General features: G+C 39.5%; 2 protein-coding genes across 2 annotated transcripts in view; one reads left to right on the forward strand and one right to left on the reverse strand.

The window, feature by feature from the left end:
• Window positions 1-20791, reverse strand: part of LOC131935375 (putative tRNA N6-adenosine threonylcarbamoyltransferase) — a 325139-nt gene that overhangs the window by 189924 nt on the left and 114424 nt on the right. The window lies entirely within an intron of this gene.
• LOC131935426 (uncharacterized) lies at window positions 6740-12061 on the forward strand. Its single transcript, XM_059291826.1, has 10 exons — window positions 6740-6921; window positions 7357-7479; window positions 8744-8805; window positions 9141-9295; window positions 9627-9678; window positions 10183-10265; window positions 10662-10835; window positions 11161-11233; window positions 11943-11947; window positions 12032-12061. The coding sequence occupies exons 1-10, from the start codon at window positions 6740-6742 to the stop codon at window positions 12059-12061; spliced, it is 939 nt and encodes a 312-aa protein (XP_059147809.1).

A 20791-nucleotide genomic window follows, 5' to 3' on the forward strand; every position in this document is an offset into this window, starting at 1 on the left:
CCCAGATGTGAGTGATGTTCGACCCCCCCTCCCAGGTGTGAGTGATGTTCGAACCCCCAGGTATGAGTGATGTTCGACCCCCCCAGGTGTGAGTGATATTTGACCCCCCCCCAGGTGTGAGTGATATTTGACCCCCCTCCCAGGTGTGAGTGATGTTCGACCCCCCTCCCAGGTGTGAGTGATGTTCGATCCCCCTCCCAGGTGTGAGTGATATTCGACCCCCCCCAGGTGTGAGTGATATTCGACCCCCCCAGGTGTGAGTGATGTTCGACCCCCCCCCCCAGGTGTAAGTGATGTTCGACCCCCCCAGGTGTGAGTGATGTTCGACCCCCCTCCCAGGTGTGAGTGATGTTCGACCCCCCCAGGTGTGAGTGATATTCGACCCCCCCTCCCAGGTGTGATGTTCGACCCCCCCCCCCCAGGTGTGAGTGATGTTCGACCCCCCCCCCCCCCAAGTGTGAGTGATATTCGACACACCCACAGGTGTGAGTGATATTTGACCCTCCCAGATGTGAGTGATGTTCGATCCCCCAGGTGTGAGTGATATTCGACCCCCCCAGGTGTGAGTGATGTTCGACCCCCCCCCCAGGTGTGAGTGATGTTCGACCCCCCAGGTGTGAGTGATATTTGACCCCCCCCTCCCAGGTGTGAGTGATATTCGACCCCCCAGGTGTGAGTGATGTTCGACCCCCCCCCAGGTGTGAGTGATGTTCGACCCCCCTCCCAGGTGTGAGTGATGTTCGACCCCCCCAGGTGTGAGTGATGTTCGACCCCCCTCCCAGGTGTGAGTGATGTTCGACCCCCCAGGTGTGAGTGATGTTCGACCCCCCCTTCCCAGGTGTGAGTGATGTTCGACCTCCCAGGTGTGCGTGATATTCGACCCCCCAGGTGTGAGTGATGTTCGACCCCCCCCCAGGTGTGAGTGATGTTCGACCCCCCTCCCAGGTGTGAGTGATGTTCGACCCCCCAGGTGTGAGTGATGTTCGACCCCCCCACCCTCCCAGGTGTGAGTGATATTCAACCCCCCAGGTGTGAGTGATATTTGACCCCCCCCCCCAGGTGTGAGTGATGTTCGACCCCCCCCCCCCCCAGGTGTGAGTGATATTTGACCCCCCCCCCCCCCCAGGTGTGAGTGATATTCGACCCCCCCCAGGTGTGAGTGATATTTGACCCCCCCCCCCCCCCCAGGTGTGAGTGATGTTCGACCCCCCTCCCAGGTGTGAGTGATGTTCGACCCCCCTCCCAGGTGTGAGTGATGTTCGACCCCCCAGGTGTGAGTGATATTTGACCCCCCAGGTGTGAGTGATGTTCGACCCCCCTCCCAGGTGTGAGTGATATTCGACCCCCCCCCTCCCAGGTGTGAGTGATATTCGACCCCCCCAGGTGTGAGTGATGTTCGACCCCCCCAGGTGTGAGTGATATTCGACCCCCCCCCCCCTCCCAGGTGTGAGTGATATTCGACCCCCCCAGGTGTGAGTGATATTCGACCCCCCCAGGTGTGAGTGATGTTCGACCCCCCCAGGTGTGAGTGATATTCGACCCCCCCCCCCTCCCAGGTGTGAGTGATATTCGACCCCCCCAGGTGTGAGTGATATTTGACCCCCCCCCGAGTGTGAGTGATATTTAACCCCCCAGTGTGAGTGATATTAGACCCCCCCCCCAGGTGTGAGTGATATTCGACCCCCCCCAGGTGTGAGTGATATTCGACCCCCCAGGTGTGAGTGATATTCGACCCCCCCCCCAGGTGTGAGTGATATTCGACCCCCCAGGTGTGAGTGATATTCGACCCCCCCAGGTGTGAGTGATATTCGCCCCCCCCCCCAGGTGTGAGTGATATTCGACCCCCCCCCAGGTGTGAGTGATATTCGACCCCCCCCCCCCCAGGTGTGAGTGATATTCGACCCCCCCCAGGTGTGAGTGATATTCGACCCCCCCCCAGGTGTGAGTGATATTCGACCCCCTAGGTGTGAGAGATATTCGACCCCCCCCCCCCCCCCCCAGGTGTGAGAGATATTCGACCCCCCCCCAGGTGTGAGTGATATTCGACCCCCCCAGGTGTGAGTGATGTTCGACCCCCCTCCCAGGTGTGAGTGATATTCGACCCCCCCCCCCCAGGTGTGAGTGATATTCGACCCCCCCCCAGGTGTGAGTGATATTCGACCCCCCCAGGTGTGAGTGATGTTCGACCCCCCTCCCAGGTGTGAGTGATATTCGACCCCCCCAGGTGTGAGTGATATTCGACCCCCCTCCCAGGTGTGAGTGATATTCGACCCCCCCCCCAGGTGTGAGTGATATTCGACCCCCCCCCAGGTGTGAGTGATGTTCGACCCCCCCCCCAGGTGTGAGTGATATTTAACCCCCCAGGTGTGAGTGATATTCGACCCCCCCCCAGGTGTGAGTGATATTCGACCCCCCCAGGTGTGAGTGATATTCGACCCCCCTCCCGGGTGTGAGTGATATTCGACCCCCCCCCCCAGGTGTGAGTGATATTCGACCCCCCCAGGTGTGAGTGATATTCGACCCCCCCCCCCCAGGTGTGAGTGATATTCGACCCCCTAGGTGTGAGAGATATTCGACCCCCCCCCCCCAGGTGTGAGTGATATTCGACCCCCCCCCCAGGTGTGAGTGATATTCGACCCCCCCCCCCCAGGTGTGAGTGATATTCGACCCCCCTCCAGGTGTGAGTGATATTCGACCCCCCCCCCCAGGTGTGAGTGATATTCGACCCCCCCCCAGGTGTGAGTGATATTCGACCCCCCCAGGTGTGAGTGATATTCGACCCCCTAGGTGTGAGAGATATTCGACCCCCCCCCCCCCCAGTGTGAGTGATATTCGACCCCCCAGGTGTGAGTGATATTAGACCCCCCCTCTCCCAGGTGTGAGTGATATTCGACCCCCCTCCCAGGTGTGAGTGATATTCGACCCCCTAGGTGTGAGTGATATTCGACCCCCTAGGTGTGAGAGATATTCGACCCCCCCCCCCCCCCAGTGTGAGTGATGTTCGACCCCCCAGGTGTGAGTGATATTAGACCCCCCTCTCCCAGGTGTGAGTGATATTAGACCCCCCTCCCAGGTGTGAGTGATATTCGACCCCCCCCCCTCCCTTTGTGGTGTGTGATATTCAAACCCCCCCCCCCCTCCGTGGTGTGAGCTATGGACGACCACGTATACAATCAATATCTTTTGGTTAGCGAACGATGAAGTAAACAGAAATAGATGTTAGGAATTATTAATCTTATGATTATGAATCTTATGATTATGAATCTTATGATTATGAATCTTATGATTATAATATTAGTAATTCGGCTTATCAACACGTGAAGGCTTGTATGGACGATAATCATGGCGGAACCTGAGCGGTGCTAATTAAGTAATAGGGGATAATGTAATTATGTTATACCTGTAGATTTTGTTACAAATCAGATTATCAATAAAACAGAATTAAAAAATGTCAATTGAAGTAATTCATTTTATATGGATAATTGACTTGGATGCTTGACACATATTTGTGACATAGATGTGTGACATGGATGTGTGACATGAATATGTGACATGGATGTGTGACATGAATATGTGACATAGATGTGTGACATGAATATGTGACATGGATGTGTGACATGAATATGTGACATGGATGTGTGACATGAATATGTGACATGGATGTGTGACTTGGATTTGTGGGATGTCTGGCAAAGATGTTTTACAACTATGTGTTACATAAATATGAATGATTTTGCTGACAAAAACGTTTGAGATGATAAACAATAACAATAACGTCATGGTGACGGCATTAAATTGGGATTCGAACTTGCCCATTAGAAAACCATAACACATGACTTCAAAAAATTTAACCCTTAGCACCGAAAACATGACTAAAAATAAAATTAAAAACATTACTTAAAAACAAACCAAAAACAAGACAAACAGAGAACTAAAATTCATGACTTAAAAGTAACAAAAACACGACTTAAATACAGAACAATAAAACAACCCAGCACAAGACAGTCTCAGGCACACAACAATTCTACCATGTTGAAGGTAACAGATCACGACATGCATTAATTATGTTAATTATTTTCACACCTCCCAGACAGCCTGTGCTCCAACGGCCTTACATAAATCTTTAACTACGACATGTTGTTTTAGAATCAAATCTGGAATCAAGATCAAACTGGTCGGGTCACCCTGACCCAAGGGTCGCACTGACCTGAAGAAATCGCGACAATATATTCAGTGTAGACTGGGCTGTATGCATGAGACGTGGGTCTACTCTAGACGCAAGCTTTAGTTCAGTTCACTTAGAATTATCACTCTAGTGCTGAAGTTATTTCATACAGCTTGATACAGCCAGCTAATCGGTTCTTACTTTTTTATTTGACAATCCGCTTTTGGTTTAGTTTGAGCAACAATACGTTTATTCTTTTGTCATGCGACTTCCACTTATCGATGAATTATTCGGAACGTGTTATATATTTTAGTAGAAACAATATTTTATTTTTCTGTATTAAAAGTTACGTTTTAATACCGTTTAAATATTTATTTTTTTAATCTGTGTGTGTAGTGTAGGCCGATCTGAAATGTTGAAGATGATGCTGTTGTGTCCGGTGATTCTATTGGCTGTTGGTCACGTGGGCGCTGTTGACCCTGGCATCAAACTGAGGGTAACAAACAAGGGACTGAACTATGGTAAATATCTGTGCATTTTTTTTTTGCTAAGTCTGTTTGTTTATTTCAATAGTTGACTTGATTTTATTAATCTGTATTAATTATGTTTTAATTTTAATAGTGATTACGTTTAATTTATCATGCGCTATAATTGCAATCAAGGTGAAGATGAATGTGTTATGTGATTTAACTTAGCCTGACTGTACCTGACTGTCCTACAGGGCATGGTTCTATAACACAATGTCCTACAGGTCATGGTTCTATAACACAATGTCCTACAGGTCATGGTTCTATAACACAATGTCCTACAGGTCATGGCTCTATAACACAATGTCCTACAGGTCATGGTTCTATAACACAATGTCCTACATGTCATTTTTCTATAACACAATGTCCTACAGGTCATGGTTCTATAACACAATGTCCTACAGGTCATGGTTCTATAACACAATGTCCTACAGGACATGGTTCTATAACACAATGTCCTACAGGTCATAGTTCTTTAACACAATGTCCTACAGGTCATGGTTCTATAACACAATGTCCTACATGTCATGGTTCTATAACACAATGTCCTAAAGGTCATGGTTCTATAACACAATGTCCTACAGGTCATGGTTCTATAACACAATGTCCTACAGGTCATGGTTCTATAACACAATGTCCTACAGGTCATGGTTCTATAACACAATGTCCTACAGGTCATGGTTCTATAACACAATGTCCTACAGGTCATGGTTCTATAACACAATGTCCTACAGGTCATGGTTCTATAACACAATGTCCTACAGGTCATGGTTCTATAACAGAGTTTCTTCCAGGCATCTCTTCGGGGGGGCAAAGCCCCCCCGAAAATTTTTTACCGCCCCCCCGAACGAAATGAAATTTATATAATTTATATAGAAAATATATACTTTTAACAGTGTCCGCCCCCCCGAAGAAAGTTTACCGCCCCCCCGAAGATTTCAAGTGCCCCCCCGGAGAAAAAAGTCTGGAAGAAACACTGTTCTATAACACAATGTCCTACAGGTCATGGTTCTATAACACAATGTCTCACAATGTCCTACAGGTCATGGTTCTATAACACAATGTCCTGCAGGTCATGGTTCTATAACACAATGTCCTGCAGGTCATGGTTCTATAACACAATGTCCTAAAGGTCATGGTTCTATAACACAATGTCCTACAAGTCATGGTTCTATAACACAATGTCCTACAGGTCATGGCTCTATAACACAATGTCCTACAGGTCATGGTTCTATAACAAAATGTCCTACAGGTCATGGTTCTATAACAAAATGTCCTACATGTCATGGCTCTATAACACAATGTCCCTGTCCTACAGGTCATGGTTCTATAACACAATGTCCTACAGGTCATGGTTCTATAACACAATGTCCTACAGGTCATGGTTCTATAACACAATGTCCTAAAGATCATGGTTCTATAACACAATGTCCTAAAGGTCATGGTTCTATAACACAATGTCCTACAGGTCATGGTTCTATAACACAATGTCCTACAGGTCATGGTTCTATAACACAATGTCCTACATGTCATGGTTCTATAACACAATGTCTCGAAATGTCCTACAGGTCATGGTTCTATAACACAATGTCCTACAGGTTATGGTTCTATAACACAATGTCCTACAGGTCATGGTTCTATAACACAATGTCCTAAAGGTCATGGTTCTATAACACAATGTCCTACAGGTCATGGTTCTATAACACAATGTCCTACAGGTCATGGTTCTATAACACAATGTCCTACAGGTCATGGTTCTATAACACAATGTCCTACAGGTCATGGTTCTATAACACAATGTCCTACAGGTCATGGTTCTATAACACAATGTCTCACAATGTCCTACAGGTCATGGTTCTATAACACAATGTCCTACAGGTCATGGTTCTATAACACAATGTCCTACAGGTCATGGTTCTATAACACAATGTCCTACAAGTCATGGTTCTATAACACAATGTCCTACAGGTCATGGTTCTATAACACAATGTCCTACAGGTCATGGTTCTATAACACAATGTCCTACAGGTCATGGTTCTATAACACAATGTCCTACAGGTCATGGTTCTATAACACAAACGTCATACATCAGAATGCACATTTGATTGTCAACTTTCTGTTTTCCCCAGTGAAAGACTTGGCCCTTCGACAACTACAGGAAGATCCCAGCAAATTCCTTCCTACGCTGTTTCAGGGGCAGAGCTACGGAGTCAGCTGGATTTTTCAAGAGTAAATTTTATTTTAAAAATGTTTTAGTTTGTGTAATCTAACCTAGTTTGTGTAATCTAACCTAGTTTGTGTAATCTAACCTAGTTTGTGTAATCTAACCTCTAGACTTTACGCTAGTCGGATTTTAATCTGACCTCTAGACTTAACGCTAGTCTGATTTTAATCTCACCTCTAGACTTAACGCTAGTCTGATTTTAATCTAACCTCTAGACTTAACGCTAGTCTGATTTTAATCTAACCTCTAGACTTAACGCTAGTCTGATTTTAATCTGACCTCTAGACTTAACGCTAGTCTTATTTTAATATGACCTCTAGACTTAACGCTAGTCTGATTTTAATATGACCTCTAGTCTGACTTGCAGTCTGACCTTAGCCTACCCTCTACCTTGACCTCTACCTTGACCTCTACCTTGACCTCTACCCTTGTATTTCCAGCATTCTGTACACGAACTTCAATGTCACAGACAGCGCCGTGGAAATCAACAGTCCCCTGAACTTTGACCTTTGGTTGAGTGAACTCAGTGCTAGCGTGGACGGTCGGTTCACTTCTGGTTCCCGGTGAGTAGTTCCAATATGGACGGTCATTTTTATAGTTCCCTGTATGTAGTTGAAGTATGGACGGCCAGTTTTGCTTCTGGTTCCCTGTGAGTAGTTCCAATATAGACGGCCATTTTTATGGTTCCCTGTATGTAGTGGAAGTATGGACGGCCAGTTTTGCTTCTGGTTCCCTGTGAGTAGTTCCAATATAGACGGCCATTTTTATGGTTCCCTGTATGTAGTTGAAGTATGGACGGCCAGCTTTGCTTCTGGTTCCCTGTGAGTAGTTCCAATATAGACGGCCATTTTTATGGTTCCCTGTATGTAGTGGAAGTATGGACGGCCAGCTTTGCTTCTAGTTCCCTGTGAGTAGTTCCAATATAGACGGCCATTTTTATGGTTCCCTGTATGTAGTTGAAGTATAGACGGCCAGCTTTGCTTCTGGTTGCCTGTAACTCGTAAACAAACAACGAACGTCAACCTAGACACGCCATGGCAACTTTAACGTATACAATATGTCAGTAATACAGGTGATAGCCTACGAACATTTCAACCTAGACATGCCATGACAATTTTAACTTATACAATATGCCAGTAATACAGGCGATAGCCTACGAACATTTCAAACATAAATCTTTCAAACAGCTGATTATAAAGCTAAAGAGTTGATCATGAAACCTTCCTTCATAAATAACCATTATTTATAAGTATTAATGTATTAATTCTGATGAAGGCTTAACCATATAGGATATTGTTGTTAAACAGATAATTGGAGACAAGGTTTTAGCTGCGGTGTCCTTTCTTACTTAGCTGACCACGACTTCATTGTCTTCATTAACCTTTGACCTTTTGCTTGACTGTCGTGAATTTTGCTTTTTGCACCTTTACCCTCAGAAATACCTGACCTTGTTTCAAATGAAGGTCACTGGGAAGTCTTGTCAGCTAATTTAAGCTATTGATGGTACATGTTATAATGGTACATGTAATAATGGTATCTATGTGAGATGGTGATGGTAACAATTTGACTTAATGATAATACCTATAATCATGGTACCTATGTGAGATGGTAGGAATGTAAGATAATGATGGTACCTATAATGATGGTGACTATAATGATGGTACCTACAGTGATGATACCTATAATGATGGTACCTATGTGAGATGGTAACTATGTGATATGGTACTTAGGTGAGATGTTGGGGATGTGAGATAATGATGGTATCTATAATGGTATCTATGTGGGATGGTACTTATGTGAGATGGTATGTGTGTTGTATGTCCTCAGCACCACGAACATAGACAGTATTAAGCTGACTGACCTTCACCTTAATCTCAAGCTGAATTCAGGTGTGTCACGTTGTAAACTCTTACATTAGAATATTACATCATTAGAGTACGTTAATGAGTTTTTGTATTCTAATAAAATTACATCATTAGAATCTGTTTCTGGGTGTTTATTTTAGCAATTACATATTTACTATATGTTAATGAATGTGTATTTTAATACAACTACATCATTTGAATATGTTAATGAGTGTGAATTTTAAGACAATTCCCTTATTAGAATCTGTTACTGGGTGTGTATTTTAAGACAAGTACAACGTTAGTATCTGTTAATGAGTGTGAATTTTGAGATCTCATTTGAATCTGTTAAAGAGTTTAAGTTAATTAATGATCCACAGGCCTGGATAGGAACGAGAAACCCGTGGTTTATATTGACGACTGTAGCTTCACGTTTGGTGATCTGGTACTAGGGTACGCCGGTGGATCATATCAGATGTACCATGCCTTGACCACCACATACCACTCCCACGTCAAGAATGTGTTGACCGATGAGGTAAAGTATTTCCCATAGCCACATAGCCACATAGTCTAGTGATCTTAAACACAGCCACATATCCAGGTATTTTAAACGTTTGAGACATATGTGTTGGTGCTGTACATGTCACTATTTAACTGGTTGCCTATACATATCGGAACATTTCAAACCAGTGGTCTTCAAATTATGTTTAAACCCAACACGTGCATTAAGAGCTGTACCAGAGAAATAACTAGCCAGTAACAAACCACACGCACACAAAGTAAATGTAATCACTCATGGCTAAGTAATAGAGGAAATGATTAGCTAAATATGTAGATTCTGATCTAATTTTCGTGTTACATTATAGGTTTGCTACGCACTGACGACTTTAGTTGAGCAGATTAATGGTCGTTTCCAGTGTAAGCTTCCTTTGCATACTCATTTTCATAACATTTGTTACGCATACTAATTTTATATATATATATATATATATATATATATATATATATATATATATATATATATATATATATATATATATATATATATATATATATATATATATATATATATATATATATCGACGCTTGCTATATAAATATAGAGTCCAGTATGGAATTAACCCCAGTCGATTAAAGTATCAGGCAGATGTGACTCGTCAGCTGGGGACAGCAACATACCAAGGAGAGACAACTCCAAAATCAAACAGCTGCTGCCTTTTAGTTTGTTCTTCAGTGTACAAAGGCTATGGGAACAAAAGCAGAATGAAAGGCTGACTGAAGTCTGAGTCAGCAGGCAATATGACACATTAGATGGTGCCAAGTTAATACATTTGTGCTCGAGAAAATTGGCTCCAGTATTACAAATAAGAATCTAGAAAAAAAAATTAAGTATATTTTCTTGTTTTCCTTATTTTAAAACAGGGGTAGACAATGGAATCATTTATGACTACAGTCTAACCGCACTGCTATATGGCACTAACCAATACATTGAGTCGCAGCACAGGGTAACTATTTAGTATTCAACCATCTATTTAATTGTTTATATGTATGTGTATATGTTTACCTGTAGCTGTCTAGTCTTTTAAGCACAGGGTAACTATTTAGTATTCAACCATCTATTTGATAGTTTCTATGTATGTATGTCTGTTTAACCTGTAGCTCTCTAGTCTTTAAAGAATGGAGACGGCCAGAGACTTGACATTATTTTCTCATGCAAATAAAAAAACAATAATCGGCTCCAATAGCGAAGTATTGGCTTTACGTAGCAGAGAAACAACGAAAAAATAAACAACTTTTTAATATGGAAATACAACATTAATTAAAGCACACGATTTCTGTCTTGAATACAATACTTACGGTGAGTTTCGCGTGCATGTCCTGCATGTTGTTACCTCTGTCAGGGTGAGCACAGGATGACCACTGGTCAGAGCAGTCCTTACACACCTGTACACATGCCAGACTTCCAGGAAAACGACGCCATGTTCTACGTGATGGTCAACGAGTACGTGGTCAAGACGGCGATGTTTGTACTAGACCAGAGCAATCGTCTGTATGTCCAGCTGGAACCTCAACAGGTACACAAAATCTCATTTCTCATTTCCCACAGTTTAGGTGTTTATCTCGACCGAGGCATGTATGTACAGGTGCTAGAAAAACATCAGGAGGATCATACACCAGCAGTGTGATAGTCGAGGTTTCATCACTGTATTAACACTATGTTTTATGCTAGAAATAAAAAAAAAATAGGTTTGTGTTTGTAACTTTGGTTAGTAACTTTGGAGCAATTTTTAAAAGTATCATTTAAATACAAAAAGTAAGCTAATGTGCATTTTTGTTCAAAAACAAAATAATGTCATCTCAAATTATGTTGACATTATATGTCATTTGTTTCATATACAGCTGTCTGAGACTTGCACAAACTTGCTGCTGTCGGTGATAGACAGAGATGTCTCGGTAATCAATACTTCAAAATGTATACATTGTATATATATATATATATATATATATATATATATATATATATATATATATATATATATATATATATGTATGTATGTATGTATGTATGTATATATATATACGTATATATATATATATATATATATATATATATATATATATATATATATATATATATATATATCTCAACACACACTCACGTATATATATATATATATGAATATAAATATATATATATATATATATATATATTGATTTATAGTTCATATATATATATGTATTATAGTTCATATATATGTATATATATATATATGTATTATAAATATAGATATAGATATGTATTATAAATATAGATAGATATAGATATAGATATAGATATAGATATAGATATAGATATAGATATAGATATAGATATAGATATAGATATAGATATAGATATAGATATAGATATAGATATAGATACAGATACAGATACAGATACAGATACAGATACAGATACAGATACAGATACAGATACAGATACAGATACAGATACAGATACAGATACAGATACAGATACAGATACAGATATAGATATAGATATAGATATAGATACAGATGCAGATGCAGATGCAGATGCAGATGCAGATATAGATATAGATGTATAGATAGATATATAGATAGATATATAGATAGATATATAGATAGATATATAGATAGAGATAGAGATATATATGTACTAGACATCGTATATATATATATATATATATATATATATATATATGTGTGTGTGTGTGTGTATATACACACAATTTATTTCTTTGATAATCAGCCCGTGCTTACCTTCATCAGGACAACATGATGGCACCTGACATTAAAATAGCATTCTACACCTCGCACAATCCCCTGGTCAACTTTACCAAGTCCGGCATCACCATTACGTTCTACAGCGTCGCGTCGGCCACCGTTGACGTAGTGCACGTTGGCATGAAATATCTGCACAGAAGAGTTGTAAGCTGCTTTTTGAGAGAGCCATTTTGTGTTTTTGTCACTCCATTTGTTTTTAGCGCAATTTCCATTCTGGAGAATTGCGTTTATTAACCCGTCATTTCTGGATGTATGAATGTATGAATGTATGAATGAATGGATGTGTGTCCGCAGCTTTAAGTCGTATCTCCTCCTCAACGAAGCAATATCGAGGACTAGTTCCAAAGCAATTATGTTAAGCAAGTTACGAGGATGATAGTGGGCCAAAAAATTCCGGGTTTCTTTCATGGATTTCCCGGAAAAGACAAAAAAAAAACTCGAAAAAATGCAGTTTTTGGTCCATATCTCGGCAACCAGACCACTTAGCGACTTGAAACATTTACCAATCGATTCCTGCCATAATTTAGAACAATATTGCCGAAGAAAGTTTTCAAAAATATCCTTTCGTTCGGTCACAAAATTTTTTTTTAATTAATTAAAATTTGGACCGAATTAGTAGGCATGTTTATCCAACCACACCACACGCGTCATCACGTTCAATAGCTGCGCCATCACGTTCAATGGCTGCGCCATCACGTTTGGTAGCTAGGCGCGCAATGGTTTTTAGTCATGTAACTCTATTGTAAATAAAACATGTAAAATACTGGAAATTTTTTTAATAAAAAACGTGTTAATAACTAACCAATGGTTTCACTAACCCTGCTCTTGATTTACGCTACGACAGAGCTATTTTTAGATAACATAAGGAAAAAAATTGTCACTAGACTTTTTAATTACCTTGTTTACTTTTGGACACGATAAAAGGTAGAAAAATCTCACTTTATCAGGCAGAAAATGATATTGAATAGCTTTTGATGATATTTATCTGGATTACAGGTCGTTTAGCTTGAGATATATGTAACACGCTAGATCTTATAACCTCCACTTAGGCCCCCCCCCCCCCTTTTTTTTTTAAATTTCTCTGGATAGCGCAATAGTCGTGTATACTTAAATATACTGCTGCATTATTGGTCCACATGAAAACTGTGTAGACCATAGCCCAACTGTGGTAAAATATGGGCTTAAGAAAGGTGCCCCTATCTCAAGTAGCTTAAGGGTTTATAAGGGCTAAATCCGGTCCTGACTTGAAGCTATGAGCCCGTAACAGTTTGAGCAACTTTTTCTTTACTGTTGAAAATAGTTTGTAGTAAAAATCAAATTAAATTTTAATATATTCATCTAATTAGAGTTCACGACTTTCTCTCATTTAGCTACACTAATTAAGTTAAGATAAATCGAAACATGTTACTATAAGCGTAGCTTATTTAGCCATACATCCGTTAACTTCCCATAGATCCGATGTTAACTTCCCATAGATCCGATGTTAACTTGCCATAGATCCCATGTTAACTTCCCATAGATCCCATGTTAACTTCCCATAGATCCCATGTTAACTTCCCATAGATCCCATGTTAACTTCCCATAGATCCCATGTTAACTTCCCATAGATCCCATGTTAACTTCCCATAGATCCCATGTTAACTTCCCATAGATCCCATGTTAACTTCCCATAGATCCCATGTTAACTTCCCATAGATCCCATGTTAACTTCCCATAGATCCCATGTTAACTTCCCGTAATCCCATATAACTTCCAATAGATCCCATGTTAACTTCCCATAGATCCCATGTTAACTACCCATAGATCTCAAGTTAACTTCCCATACATGTCATGTTAACTTCCTGACACTTTGTTACAGAATGCAACATTTGTCATCACGCCAACCATACAGAACAACACTCTGGTCATACTATACCAACAGCCCAGGTAGGTCATACAGCACCAACAGCCCAGGTAGGTCATACAGCACCAACAGCCCAGGTAGGTCATACAGCACCAACAGCCCAGGTAGGTCATACAGCACCAACAGCCCAGGTAGGTCATACAGCACTAACAAATGTTCACATTGTTTAAGTTTTGTTTAAAAAAGTTGTGTTTGATAAAGTTGTATTTGTTAAAATTGTATTTGTTAAAATTGATTTGTAAATTGTGTATTTGTTAAAGTCGTATTTGTTTTAAAGTTGTATTTAAAGTTGTATTTGTTAAAGTTGAATTTCTAGAAGTATGTCTTTCTTAAAGTTGTATTTATTAATGTATGTATTCGTTGTTAGTTTGTTTCGATATTTCTTGTGTAATCGATCAAATCGAATGCCGTTGTCTATTTCTTTGTTTACAGAATCGAGTTTGGTTTTTACATTACGAATCTAGAGACCCATCAAGTAAGTTTGAACGTCTTGTCTGAGAAATTATTCTCTTCTCATGTATAGGTCTCTACATGAATCATAGGCTTCGAAAATGGAACTTTACTCACTACATGTCCTATTCGGATGGCAGTGTGGTGGGGGTGGGGGTTGAGCTCCAACCTCCGTCAGATCACAAATGACGTTTGTTTTATCTCTATACCTACAACAGTGTTAACTTTGGTTGAATAACTACACAGCCTCAGTCTCATCTCCCTGCCCCCCCCCCCCCCCCAACGCACACAATCTGATTTTTTATGTAAATTTAACGTCATTTACAGGTGCCATTGTTGTCGGAAGGACTTGAGCAGGAGTTTTTGTCCAACGTTTGGGGTCCCTTTATCGGTAATACACCTGCTTCATAACTATTAGCCTGTCTTAATTAGTGACATTCTTAAACATCTAATTTACTTCTCATTTTCTCTTTTTTTAAACTTTAATTAAATAAAAACGTTTGCGATTATTCATACATGACATATGTGTTGGGAATGTTTACTTTTCAATTCGTAAATTTTAATTACAAATCTTGTGAATGTGAAACATATTTTCATTACTTTATTACCATACATTATTACATTGCATTATTACGTTACTTTATTACATTACATTATTACCATACATTATTACATTGCATTATTACGTTACTTTATTACATTACATTATTACCATACATTATTACATAAAGCTGTGTATTCCTCCAGAGGCTGAGAGAAATGCAGCTGCCCACCCACTGCCCTTTACACTGGTCAACCCAAAGATCGTGTTAGATACCGTAAGTTGGACTCCAATTACAAAGAGATTGTGTGGACTCCAGATACAAAGAGATTGGGATGGTTTCAATATTTTCTTTACAACATGCAGCTTTTACAATTATCTTTTGAAATACCCCACTGTCTTGTGATAACTATAAATGCTGAACACATATGAATATATATATATATATATATATATATATATATATATATATATATATATATATATATATATATATAATATATATAAACATATGAGCTGTAAGCTAACATGTTTTTGACTCTTCTGTCAGGGTTTTATTATGCTGGCCACTGACATAAGCGCCCCCTAGAAGGGAAACAAGTCCTGTTCTAGAAACAACACGACTGTCTTTTGGTCTTCGTGTCATTGTGTCCCGTTGTGTGCCGCCATCTTTCATCGCCTCTTCTTCATGGAAATAAACTCAGAATCCAGTAGATGTGTACCAAGAACAATCCAATCATCTACCCAGACGTTGTGGTAATCTCTTAAAGTGCTCCAGTATCCAGAATCAAAAGGACTTTGCCAGACTATAGAAAATTGTAGTCGAATATCATCAAGTCGACCATCAAGATTTAAATGATCGGCATCAAATTTTAGTCGATCATCAAGGCTTAACCAATCTTCGTAAAAAAATCTTCGTAAATTGTGTCCACTGTCATCAAATCTGGGCTGGTAATCAAGATTTTGCCAATCGCCATCAAGAATTGACCAGTCACCATCAAGATTTAGCCAGTCACCATCAGATTAATCGGCCACCATCAAGATTTAGCCAGTCACCATCAAAATTTAGCCAGTCACCATCAAGATTTAGACAGTCACCATCAGATTAATCAGTCACCATCAAAATAGCCCCTATCAACATTAGGCCAACCTTCATCAAAATTCAGTCATAAAAGTTTTGCCTAATATCAATAAGATTTAACCAAACCCCGTCATCACATCATCACTTTTATGTGTTTTACTCTGCTATAATCAGAAATTGTATCAGTATATGTTATAATTAACCAGAAAATAAAACTTGCATCAACTTAGACTGGGCTAATGTTTTCTTTGCAACTATGTTTAAAATCGTGTTTAATATTTTATATAAATACTTAACATGTGCAGTTGAGAGGTCATTATATTTTTTGGATCAGTTTTCTAAATGTAATCTAGCTTATACTGGGTTCAACTTCCAACTATATTGTTGTGAATTGTTTATACCAAGTATGATCAATGATACCCGATGACAAAACGTTGTATCGGTTGCACATACTGCTGTGAAAATAGACTTTTAGAAAGTAAGAATAATAAGAAAGTGCCTATTCTCATTGCAAATACCCAACATGTATGGAAGTAGGTTTAGTTAAGTATAATTAGAATATATATACACCCTGGGCATTAGTAAATCACATGCAACTCACCTATTATTTGGCTCTATGAGTGTAGCCAATTTAGATCAGACACTGCTAATGTATCTCATCTATGATGGCTGTATGTAGATTAGACACTGCTAGTGTATCTCATCTATAATGGCTGTATGACTGTAACCAATGTACATTAGAAACTGCTAATCTAGTCACACCACTATTGTATTTTTCTGTGCACTATGTTTTCGTTCTGTGTCCTGAAATAGGTGGTCGCAGGGGTTAGTCACTGTGTTTGTCTTATCTCCCATTTGTTTCATGGTGTTATTTCCCTTCGCCAGCCCTTGACTTTAATTTGTTGTCACACCTCCAAATCGTAAATTTACTTTTCTAAACTTGGGACGGCAAATCAAAAATTGAAATGCATCCAACAAAGTTTTTTGTTCAGGAGTTTCGAAAGATTCAACGACATTTGAAAATTTTAGATAGTTTAAACGAGGTTAAAAAAAATATAATGTTTAATTGCTTTAAACTGATAAACTTAAAATAATTCGACGACTTAATGAGGTAAAAATAAAAAATTATGTAGATTTCACACTAGACAAGCGATGGTTGAACTCAGTAACACAACTACCAGAAAACGAAAAACGTCACTACAACTTAAGATAATCAAGGACTACTCTAACTACCATTAAACACAAAAAACACCGTGACAGGAATTACTCAAATCGTTTATTACTAATTTAAACCACTTACCGGAATCGACCGATTAAAGCCATTAGTAGGAGAGTGTTTTGAGCTCCGCGATCAAGAAAATTAAAAATTAGAAATTCTCACATTGAAAGTCTCACGTTGTGGAGTTTAGAAAATTAACAAATTATAAAATATTTTATGATTATAAATTGTGTTAATGGAGTTCTGGTCTAAATGCTACAATCAACAACAAAAAATATAATTATTTTAATTTTTAATGAATGACGTTTTTGTAGAAAATCTCTTCAGCTAAAAGCGAGAAAATCTTAACGCTATCTAAACTGTTTAAACTGACAAAAATTACTGACGCAGTGCCAATCTTTTGGGTAAAATAATTGTTAGAATTTACTATTTGCTAATTTTAAAATAGAATTGTTTAAAGACTAAGAAACAAGTAATTTCAAATAACGTGTGACCTCGGTTAGGAAAATATTTGGATGTAAAAATTACTACGAATGTTGCAATCAGTTCCTATAAATAATATAACACTTGTCCTTTGTGAGTGGGTTTGTTCAGGTTGTCGGTGCAGTAGTTAGGCGAGGCAAACATAGTTTAAAGTTTTCGAGAAAGTTCCAGATATTTTGTTTGAATGTAAGCCCAATTTTTTTAAAGGGAGTGGCAAGGTTGAATTGTATGTTGGCTTGTATTTTTTTTTTTTTACTTTTTTTCAGTTTCTCGAAACCTGATTTGAGGCTAGTTGACAGCTATCTGTGTATGTGTGTTTTAGTTTTTGTTTCATTTATTTCAAGCAATGAAATAGTGGCTGCATCTGTTATACTTTAGTTTATATAGTTTTTCTATAAGGGTCGGTCATATGTTATACTTTACTATAGCCCAGTGGCGTAGCTACCGTAAAGCTAGCGTAAGCAAGGCATAGGGGCCCAAGGCAAATAGGGGCCCTTTTTTGAAAGTTTGAGAGGGGGGGTGCAAATCGAAAGTCTGAGGGGGGTGCAAATCGAAAGTTTGAGGGGGGGGGGGTGCAAATCGAAAGTTTGTCCCCGGTCGCCGGGAAGGGTCGCTACGCCTCTGAGGGGCCCACTAACATTTTTTGCATAGGGGCCCAAAAATCCTAGCTATGCCGCTGCTATAGCCTGGTGTTTCTATTATTTATGTCCATATGCTTGTCCATCTGTAATACGTAACTATAGCTGGTGTTTCTAATCTGGGTATTACCCCCACTATATTGCTTACAAAGAGAACATAGAACAAAAGACAGAAGAAACGAGTCATTGAACGTCAAAATAAAGGACAGGCACCACGGATAAAATTTTTTATTTTATTTAACACATTTCTGGTTGTTTAATAAGTTCATATAATTATAGTTGTTAAACTATAGACAAAAATAATATATAGCCGTCAATAGCAGTACTGGTTGCCATGGAAACCGCGAAAAGGTGTGAAAACTAACACCTTTTCAAATCGCTAAGGCTTTGTTCCCATAAGAGATTTTAAAAAGCAGATGAAAGATTTAGGTTTCTCAAACCAAACTATACATTTCTACGTTTACTCATTGCGATAGCTTGTACTCAATTTTTAATACAAATTTTTAAGTAAATGTAAGTGCAAAAATTAGGGGGTGGTGTTACATAAATATCAATATTTCCTAAAGTATTGTAGCAAAGTTAATGTACAAACGTAGTTTTGTAGATGGTATCATTCTGAATGCACGTGGAATGTTTTATTCTTGTATGACAAAGGGTTCCAAAGCCTTAGCGATTTGAATGTTGAATTTTGAGTAAAAATGCAAAGTTGAGAAAACGTGAAAAGAAGAGCGGGAAAAGGCACGGCGCGTTTTCTCTTATAGAAAACAGAAAAAAACGTCTTGTTATATGTGGAAGAACCATTTGTCTAATAAAATACGCTTTGATTTATGTTGTAAGTTTTAGACAGAATTTTTCTATGTAAGCAGAAAATATGTATACAACAGGTAATGAATGTATGACTATTAAGTATTACACATCCTATCAATCGAGCGGTATTCTCAGAACAGCTATTTTCAAACCAGATCAAGTTTTGTTTGTTAGCCGGTCTTCTCACTTCAAAACAATGTCTTTCTCTACTCAAATTGTAGCTTACACGAGTTTATTGCCTTATGAAAATAGCCTACAACACAACACTGGGTACAACGCTTGGGGCTAGACACGCCCCCTCCACCCCACCCCATCGCTGGATAGTACGTGAAGAACCGATAAGCCATAGATTACCAATGTTCATTCAACCGCGAATAACACATCTGTGTAGATAGGGTCAAGTACAGGCCCTAAGTGAATGCTTCTCAGCTATCCTATCTAGTATTTACATTCGTTGCTACCACACCCTATACGGAGAGATGGGCATACACATTAACACATGTGTCGTATACAGTCCGGTGTAAAGCCTGATGAACGCGTTCAAGCCTATCATAGCATGCCGTAACAAGATTATAAACCGGCCGTTGGTTGAATGGCGAGAAGGGAATGAAGGGGGTAAAGGGGATGGACAGTACATTCTTCAAACTGATAGTCATGTCCATGACGCATTGTTTCAGCTTAGTATAAAGCGTACGAAACAGTGTTTAATATTGTTCCAGTGATAATCAACAGTGCATTTCTAGGCCACGTTTCAATTACTAAACTTAATGTTGATGTATAACTTTAAAACAACAAATAGAAGAGTAAACGCAAATGAGGTAAACAAACGAGACAGGCGATTGTTTTGTTTATCTAGAAACAAGATGGCTGCCTAGCACACGTGGTTAGTTGCAGCCTATCGTGAATTATTTTGATTTACTGTACTATAATATGATTGGTCAAGCGTATCAATGAATCTCTTCCCCTTCATAATTTTTACGCGCATGCCCTTATATGGAGTTTGATATAAAATTTTACTTTGTAGAAAACAACTTCTATCTCACTTATTTTTAGAACAAAAGAAAAGGTCACTACACCAGCGGGTACACGAGTGCTTGGCCCATAGATTGCTGTAAAGTTTATGGTGCCCCGCGGGCCATAAATACATGTAATACCCGCTCGAAGATAGCCGCTGTCCGCGTAGTAGTGTGAAAACTTGTCGGGGGGTACCATGTTTCACATCGCAATAAACGGATAACCGTAAGCTGTAGAAGTCCGAGATGTTCGGGTTAGAGAGATAAAAGGTATTAGTATCGAATTAAGAAATAAAAATTTTGGGGAGCAAAAATATAATTTTATCGAAAACATGGGTATCTTGTTCCCTAAAATATGTAAAGAAAAAAAAATGAACGTGGGTATGTTTACACAGATGCAATATCTATATATATAATTCTCTTCTGGGATCAGTTAGAAAACAAGCTGCAAGCGCACCTTTGCAGTCCCCTCTCTTCCTCTCTATCACTATCACTACCACCCCCACCCCACCCCCACATGATCTGGTGAGCGGTGTTCACTCTGTTTACATTTTACAATCACAGAGACGGGTTTGGTGACGGCTATTAGG

Source organism: Physella acuta, unplaced genomic scaffold, assembly GCF_028476545.2.
Source record: "Physella acuta isolate Inbredline_101_S28 unplaced genomic scaffold, ASM2847654v3 ptg000144l, whole genome shotgun sequence".
NCBI classification, from domain to species: Eukaryota; Metazoa; Mollusca; class Gastropoda; family Physidae; genus Physella; species Physella acuta.

Bases quoted from the DNA above. Each gene is read 5' to 3' on its own strand.
- LOC131935426 (XM_059291826.1), top strand. From the start codon at position 6,740: ATGTCCTACAGGTCATGGTTCTATAACACAAACGTCATACATCAGAAT. The intron at 6,922-7,356 runs GTAAATTTTATT...TTGTATTTCCAG, and splicing joins GTCAGCTGGATTTTTCAAGA to CATTCTGTACACGAACTTCA. The intron at 10,836-11,160 runs GTACACAAAATC...TTTCATATACAG, and splicing joins TCCAGCTGGAACCTCAACAG to CTGTCTGAGACTTGCACAAA.